Consider the following 8522-nt stretch of genomic DNA (forward strand, 5'->3'; position numbering starts at 1 on the left):
TTGCCAGAAAAATGACTCCAAAGGTGGAAAACATTCTCTTTGATGCTGCGTGCCAAGGTGAATTAATCATAGTTTTCTGGTTCTGCCAAGATTCGCCATGTCAGGATTATGCCAATATGCTACTGATGAAAAATAACAGAGCGAGGCATCCAAAGCATACACTCTCTACTAAATCTCNATTAACAACTTGTTTCAACATCGGGTGCAACATTGGAACATTGATCTGATCGAATGCAAATGTTACTGTGGATTGTAATTTTATGTTGTTTTAAATGCTGTTTTTATTTAATTCAGGAGGAATAAGACGCTGTAATAATAAAGGAAGAAATGCCTGACACAACTTTTTTTTTTTTTTAAAGAGAAGGAAGATTTTTTTTTTCCTGATATTGGTGGTAGCCTGGTGGTCGTATGTATGACGTCATTTACTTCAATGCTTGGAGTGACATCATATGTACGGCTGCTAAACTGCTACATGGGACATCCTGTTTTTGACGGTGCTTTTATCTATTTTTTTGTCTCTTTTTCGAGCTTTTTTTGTGTGTGTCAAGAGAGGTAAGGACGTCACTCTGGCTCCTCTGAAAAGAGTCGGGTTAAAGAAACTCCTTGATTGTGATAAAAGCTAGACATGATCCTGGCAAAGTATTTAAATTCTTCAAACAATTCATGAAATGCAAATGCATAAGCCTGGCACCTGGAGAGGCTTAGATTTTGCTCCCCCAGAAAAGTAAGATTAAGATAAGTCACACCAATATAAGTTCTTTATCCCTCAGTGAGCAGCACGATCGAATCAGCATTTCATACAGCACCTTTTGATTTTACTTCTACCTCCAAATACAAACAATAGGGCAAAGATATGATTCATTTGGAGAAAAAAACCCAACCAAAAAAAAAAAAAAAAACAAAAAAAAAAAACAGCTGCTTAACTTCTTTTGTGTGATCCGAAACACATTTTAATGAGTCACACACTTGGAGAGAAACCAGAACTTGAAATCAGAGAAATTGTGATCAGAACGGCTTCCAATGAACTTTCCCGATGCACTTCCTCCGTTTTAAATGCCATCATTTGTAAAGACGTGCATCTTTATTCAAGCTTATTTTTTTTTTGCAAAGTGAAACATTTGAAGACCTCCCCGCTTGCTGCTGAAGATGATTTTTACACTTTATCGTGTTCCTGGCTGTGGTGGGAATGTAAATGGGGAACATATCTGATTTCTTTTTTTTTTCTGTGCAGCTCAGGGAGGCAGCAGATGCTGGAACAATCTCAGACACATCACTCAGTCCCGGACAGAGCACCGGGATGGGACAGAGTGAGAAGGCGCCGAGCCAAGGTCAACACAGATGTGTCGAGCCATCCAAAGGAGATGCCCAAGAAAACAGAACCGGTGAGAGGCAAACACCGAACCACTCAAGAGACTGTGACAGATAAATGGTGGTTTGCAAATCCAATTCATACCCCTAGAATTTTTATTCAGATTTTGTCACAAACCACTGGAATTTCACCTACCGGCTTTGAACAGCTTTTTTTTTTTAAAACATTCTTCCCTGCATAAAAGCTTAATAAGATTAGGTAGAGTGTCTGTGAACACAGTTTTCCAAGTCTTGCCACAGATTCAGAATCGGGTTTAGGCCCTGCACGCGTACACCGAATCGTTCTTCAGATAAAAACGTTAACGTTTTTGTCGCAATCCGGCCGTTCGTTTGCACAACACCAGTGACCGGAATCGCTCACGCCGGCATTTTTTTCAAACCAGGTCTAAGAGTGAAACTTTTCTGTTACTCTGCAGATAGCGACAAAAACAATGGCGGATAGCATTGGGCTGGGTTGTTCTACTTGACCTGTTCAGCTTATCACAATTTCTGATAAAGAATATATGTGTTACATGAGCAGTTTGTTCATAGGAGACAGAGATGGGTTGCTATTTACCATCAGGCAGAAGCTGAGGGTCAAAAGCGCCTGAATATGACAACATGAAAAAAAATAACAGCGCCATTTAGTGGCCTGGCAGAATAACTACAGCTCATTCAAAGTGTCTTGGTGGTCCCGTCTAAATGTGGGAACATTTCCCTTTGGGATGTTGTTTTAAAACCACATCCTACTTGATGATGCTGATGTTCTTTAACGAACCCATTTGAGGCCCGTTTTCCTTCTGTTTCACAGCTGAGCATTACTACTTGCATAAAATCCAAGAAAATACATAAACATTTTTGGTTTTGGTGAAAGAAAAAAAAAAAAAAGTTTGAATTGAAATACTTTTGCAAAGGTGAGAGCATAATTTTTTTTTTAAGAAGGTTGGTGGTGATGGCAGTGGTCAAGCACAAGTGATCCGAGTCTTTTTGGGTCATACTTTTTTGTCAGCACACACAATGAAAAACACAGGCAAAGTGTATGTGTTTATAATTACACTTATTTGGCTCTTGAGGTCTGTTCTGCGCTCCAATGTGGGACGGATTTTTGTGCTGGAATGAGACACCGGCTGGGGAATCGGTAACTCTGCAGTGTCCAGATCACCCTGACCTCGGTGCAACCGGTACGTTTTCTGCTTTTCTCACTAGAGTAGAACAACCCAGCTGGAAACTGTTTCCTGTTGAACTACATTTTTACACACCAATGCAGTGTGTGCGGTTGCGTGTGTGTGCGCGCGCGCGCGCATGTGTGTGTCCATAACGATGGAATCCTTCACCACTTCATCTGCTCTTGAAACCCTGATGTTTTCTGATTTAAGTCAGATTTAGAGTTTGTAACACAAGCATAGCTCCTTAACTTCTTTCAATGCCCTGTTTTCTCATAATGCTAATTCTACCACGTCTTATTTTACAGCTACTTGTTTTCACATTCCATGATGTTAGATTCATTAATCTTGCGTTGCATTCTAACATGTCAAATTCTAAGATAAAAATGCTTCTGCTTAGGGGTTTCACGCACCCCTTTCTCCAACACCAGCTGGGATTTTTCAGTTGTCTGGTTTTGGGTCATCTTGGAAGTTTATTCAATAAAGTTACCTGCTCAGCTCAATTTGTTTAGTGACTCACCATGCCCTTGAGTAAAAAACAATACTAATGCATTGACCTTTCGATACGTTTCATGGATGTTTGCGCATTTGGCACAGGGTAGGTGCTAGAGTAGGAGATGTTTTCTGAAGAGTTGTTTTGTGGTAAAATATCTTAAAGAGTGTCTTACAGGTGCTAACGGACGATCCCCTAGCGAGAGCGTTCAAGGAGATGGCAGCTATTTTATGGAGCACTTTGCTGGCTGACAGCGACTTGACTTTGATAGCAGCCACTAAGGGCGGTCAGTGGAGCTCAACAAAGTGAGAGGTGATGTTTACTCTTCGGTAAACATCACCTCTCTTATGTACTTCCATGCAAAGGATTAAGAGCAAAAAAATTTACAGTTTTATCTCTGAGTGAACTCTGTGCAGCCTTTGTTTGCGAATGCAAATCGTCTCCTAAATTTCTGAGGAAACCTGTCCGGTCAGTTCTCACCGAAACCAAAAAAATAAAATAAAGACATAACAAGTGATTGGATAATTTATTAAGGCTTGGTAGGAGGCACAGTCATATAATCGGAAACATTCATATCTTGTGGTTATATAACCTGTGCCAACGTTAAAAACATTTTCACAATTATTGGCGTCTTTGTTCGAGAGTTGTACAAAACCTCGACGTAAATCACTGCAGGAGTACAATCTCAAACTGAAAATTTTATTGAAACCATTGCTGTTAATAACTTTTTACAAATTTTACTTTTTTTTTTTGCAAATTTCAACATTTACCAACTTGAAAGCATACAATATTGTTTTAACCATTCTCTCTAGATTCATTCAAAATCCTCCATCCTCTTTCCACTCAGTCTATGAGTTTTCTATATGATTTAGTTATGTAATGACAATCATTTTATGGCTGTGTTGATTTGACCATATGTTTTGGATTATTATCACTTGAGACAAGTCAACTGCTTCTCACAGATGTTCTAGCCGAGTTCAAATGAAAAAAAAAAAAAAGTAACACATGCTTCTTTGTGCTACCTTTTCCCAACACACCATTTAAACGACAGCCGGTTACAAGAGATGTGCACATCAGATAAAAGGTAAATCATTATCAGATCAGTCGGCCTGAATAAATACGGGCATTTATTTGAGCCGGAATAGACCGTGGACTTCGATTACCTAAGAAAGGTTAATGCTTGATTTGCAGGACCGCTGGTTTTCACAGAATGTGAAATTTTTACATTGTGGATAATTCAAGGCTCAGCGGTGTCTAGCTGAAGAGATCCAGAGTCGGATCATGTCATGATTTAGGAGATGCAACATGACAAAGAGAGGGGAGGTGAGGTAGAGGACAGAGAGATGAATGAGGAGTAGGTGGAGGGGAAAAAAAAACAGGAGAGGAATAAAGGCAGGAAAACTGGAGCCGGAGAGATGGATGGGGAGAGAGAATATGAATGAGGGAGCCGACTGGTTGTTTTTGTACGAGCTGGCTCATGAGGGATCCTACTAGAAATGTCTGTGACTCTAAGAGTCCCCATATGGACCATTTGAAAGCTCGTACTCCCGATCCGATGCCGGGAGGAGCGTTTCATTTCGCGAGCAGTTGATGAGCTGTCAGCCAGGACTAAGCTGTTGTTGCTGCCTCTGTCAGGAATAATGTGATCTCATCCTGGTAGCCTCGTCACGGATCTCTTGTACATGTCTCTTTTTTTTTTTTCTTTCTTTTTCTTTTTAAAGTTTGACATTTGAGAATTTGCCAGAAAAATGACTCCAAAGGTGGAAAACATTCTCTTTGATGCTGCGTGCCAAGGTGAATTAATCATAGTTTTCTGGTTCTGCCAAGATTCGCCATGTCAGGATTATGCCAATATGCTACTGATGAAAAATAACAGAGCGAGGCATCCAAAGCATACACTCTCTACTAAATCTCTCGCTGAAATAAAAAAAGGAAAAAAAAAAAAAGTGCCTGCAAATAAATCAGTTGGGAAAGTTACTGGTTGATTACACTGTGTGCCACTTCTTTTCTACTTCTCCGCAGAAAACGTGACCAAATATTGTGACAAATCAGGTGACTGGGTCCAAACGGGCGCCGCTTGTGGACCACCTTTAAAGAGCAAAATAGAGGTAACCATTTATTGGATTTTTGCCTAGAAGCAATAGAAAGATGAGACAGCTTGTGCAACTTTTCATGTAAACAAAGCAGCTGCTTGTCATTTTTTTTTTTTTTGCTTCCAAAAGGAAATGAGTTTTTTAAAGGATGCGGCAGGAGAGCCAACCACAGAAGCCATGTGGGTCAGAACAGAAAAGATTATTCTTGAAAATGAAAACAAATGCCTAGAGAAAATGAAGAACGCGCCACCGTATAATAAATCAGGTACTTGACACAGTTTATTATTATTTTTTTTTTAATCCTACATCTGCGAGAGGTTTAAATGTGCTTTCATTATGTTTGTGATGTGGTGTGGCAGGCTTGCACTGCGGTAGGAACTGGGACGGCTGGCTGTGCTGGGACGATACGCCGGCAGGAAGCTACGCATCCCAGAACTGTCCTGATTACTTTGTAAGCTTTGACCGCACAGGTGAGAAGCAACACTCAAGAGGTTTTATTTTTTTATATAAAAAAACAACAACAACAACAAAAAACTTATTAAATTACATCTGCTTTACAGAACAGGCAAAAAAGTACTGTGGAGCAGATGGAGAGTGGTTTCGTCATCCAGCGAGCAATAAAATTTGGACCAATTACACACTCTGCGTGACAACCGATGACAAGAGGCCAGCGGTAATGTCTGTCTATAAGAGATGCACTGATCACTGATTTTGGTTATGCTTTTGATTTTTCTTTAAGAGATACACGTGAAAAAAATTTTCAAAATGATTTTTTTTTTCCAACCTTCTTGTCATGAACAATCATTATTTGTTTCCTGTGCTAACAGCAGGGGCAACATCAGCCCAGTTACAGTTCAGCATTCCCTATAAATTCATTTTTTAAATAAAAACTATAATTGTAGAGTTGACCATTTAAAATTAACTTCCTCTAGCATCATATTAAGGCAAATAAGATGCTGGGTTTATGGTTACCGTTACACTGTGTACTGCCTACAGATTGTACATTACATTTCCAAAAAGCTGCAAACATTTCTAAATCCCTAATTTCAGATTGCAGACATATGTCGGACAGCTCAAACGAGAAACTTGCAACTTTGCACCTTCCTGTTATCTGCTGAAAGCCTGGCTTTCCTTTGCTTTCTTCAATGAATTTTAGAACGACCTCAACACGTAGATGAAAATATTTCCTTTTAGATAAGCTCTTATAAACGCCTCGCTGATTCCACAAATAATTAACCTGAAGTCTTTTCACATTCACTGGTCAGAGAAAGGTACTCTCTTTGAGTCTCCGACCGCCTGCTCATCAGCTAAACTGAAAATTGACTGATTTTTGTCAGTGGATGATTATGATGTCACAGTGCATCTCTTGAATTTGTCACACAAGTTATTTTAGTGAAAGTCAACCTCATTCGCATTTTAAAACTGTGTTTTCTCCACAGAAACTCAAAGTGGAAGAAAATGAACAGAAATGTCTGCAAAAAATGAAACGAGACCCAGCACTCAACAAAACAGGTACATTTTTAACGTGGTCTTTACGGGTGAAGCTTCATGTTTGACAATACCAACAGCTGTCCCTTCGAAACAGCTATTTATTTAATGCTGTTGTGGGTTTGTTCAAGCGCCGTACTGCAGTCGTAACTGGGACGGCTGGCTGTGCTGGGACGACACACCGGCAGGTACCCTTGCCTCTCAGAGCTGCCCTGATTATTTTTCTGACCTTAACCCCACAGGTAAAAGAAATCTATTTCACTCTCCTACTAATCTGCTCATGTATTCTAAAGCTAGAAACCACATAAGTGTTCTATATAATAAAGTGTATTCCTAATTCCTAGCAATGGCTACAAAGTACTGTGCAGAAGATGGGCAGTGGTTTCGCCATCCAGCGAGCGGCGTGACTTGGACTAATTATACGCTGTGTATTGACGACAACCTGGAGATATTGAGGGTAATTTCCTCTTTTTAATGTTAAAGTGACTTTCCTCACAGACAAGATTAAGTAAAAAATAAATAAACTGAACCTCCACCAAACCATGTTTCATCAAAACAACCTAGGTAAACGTTACCCAGAGACACTACCGTTATTGAACCTACTTTTAACCCATTTTTTATTGTTCATAAACCTTTAAATGTTCAGAATGCTACAAGTTGTTCTCACCTAACCTAAAGAAACATCTGATCAGATAGTTAATGTATAAAACTTGAAGAGCTAACAAGAAAACTATTACCCAAAGTTTGTTTTTGGAATTAAGTTAATCATTTTGTGTAGCTTTTAAAAACTCTGGCAGCTAAGTGTTTTTGCTACAAAATAAAGCCTCTTCAGGTGTAAGCATAAAACCTACGCTGCATTTTGTCAGTGTTGTCTGGCCTTAAATGGTGTTGTGATTGTTAAAACATGATGTTAAAAAAACTGATATGTTGTTGTAACACCACCTCGCTTTAGGCTCTTGTACTTTATCATTTATTTCTAAAGGATTATCAGATTCACTACATGACCTCCATAAAGCTTTAGTAAATGTGTACCTCACTGCTGAGAATGTTTGCACAGGGAGATGCTAGCACAGCGCTAAAATTAGCCTAGCTAGCTTTTATCTGTTTTGATAATAATATGACTTGGTTTCAGTAACTGATATTTGGTCAGAACTTACTTTGCGTTGAACATCTGTCAATACTTGGTTTGGTCCCTCATTTCCAGGGACAGTTCCCGTTTTAGATGACCTGTCCTCGGCTAAAGTCGTCCCCGGATTGTCTGTTATTGTAGCAGGTTGCGTGTCGACTGTTACCATGGTAGCTGTGGGTAGAACTCGCGAGTGAACATGCTGCGCGCGACAACAGCTCTTACGGTAGCTGCTTGCACTGCTGCTAACTTATAGTAGAGTTAAAGAACAGCAGAGTGAGATGCCTTTTAAAAAGAAGACAACAAAGGTAGAAGAGGAGAGCTGCCGGGGAGCTCAGCTATTCTGGAGTCTGGTATGTGTGAGTCGACTTATTTTATGTGGGCTGGGCCGATCCTTACGGTGGCCCTGAGGTGCAAAACACTACAACATTAGCGAAGCACAATTACAAATTACAAAATCACTACAACATTAACGAAAACACAACAACATTAACAAAAACACAACGACATTAACGAAAACACAACGACATTAACAAAAACAGAACAACATTAACGAAAACACAACATTAACGAAAACACAACGACATTAAAAAAAACACAACATCAAGAAAACGAAAAGGTAGGTCCCAGTGGAGACCTACCTTTTCCGTTTTCTAACGAGCTGTAGTCCAATCAGTGATTTCTTAGGTCTCCACTGGGACCTACCTTTTCCGTTTTCTTAATGTCGTTGTGTTTTCGTTAATGTTGTGTTTTTGTTAATGTTGTTGTGTTTTCGTTAATGTCGTTGTGTTTTCGTTAATGTTGTTGTGTTT

The 8522-nt window shown here is 39.5% G+C and overlaps 1 protein-coding gene across 2 annotated transcripts in view; it reads left to right on the forward strand.

Annotated features, from left to right (window-relative positions):
* The first annotated feature begins 1067 nt into the window (after nt 1-1067).
* The window catches only part of LOC106952342 (uncharacterized), a 16757-nt gene continuing 9302 nt past the window's right edge, over nt 1068-8522 (forward strand). The window contains exons 1-9 of one of the 2 annotated variants that reach the window (XM_015040394.1): nt 1068-1382; nt 2421-2528; nt 5026-5111; nt 5226-5361; nt 5456-5566; nt 5657-5769; nt 6536-6608; nt 6716-6826; nt 6929-7041. In XM_015040394.1, the coding sequence (XP_014895880.1) occupies nt 1193-1382; nt 2421-2528; nt 5026-5111; nt 5226-5361; nt 5456-5566; nt 5657-5769; nt 6536-6608; nt 6716-6826; nt 6929-7041 (1041 nt within the window). In that variant the 5' untranslated portion in view covers nt 1068-1192. The remainder of the gene's footprint in view (nt 1383-2420; nt 2529-5025; nt 5112-5225; nt 5362-5455; nt 5567-5656; nt 5770-6535; nt 6609-6715; nt 6827-6928; nt 7042-8522) is intronic. The other variant, XM_015040395.1, reaches the window with a different exon arrangement.

This window comes from Poecilia latipinna, unplaced genomic scaffold (assembly GCF_001443285.1).
Source record: "Poecilia latipinna isolate Pla-1442-1.1 unplaced genomic scaffold, P_latipinna-1.0 Scaffold508, whole genome shotgun sequence".
Lineage (NCBI taxonomy): Eukaryota > Metazoa > Chordata > Actinopteri > Cyprinodontiformes > Poeciliidae > Poecilia > Poecilia latipinna.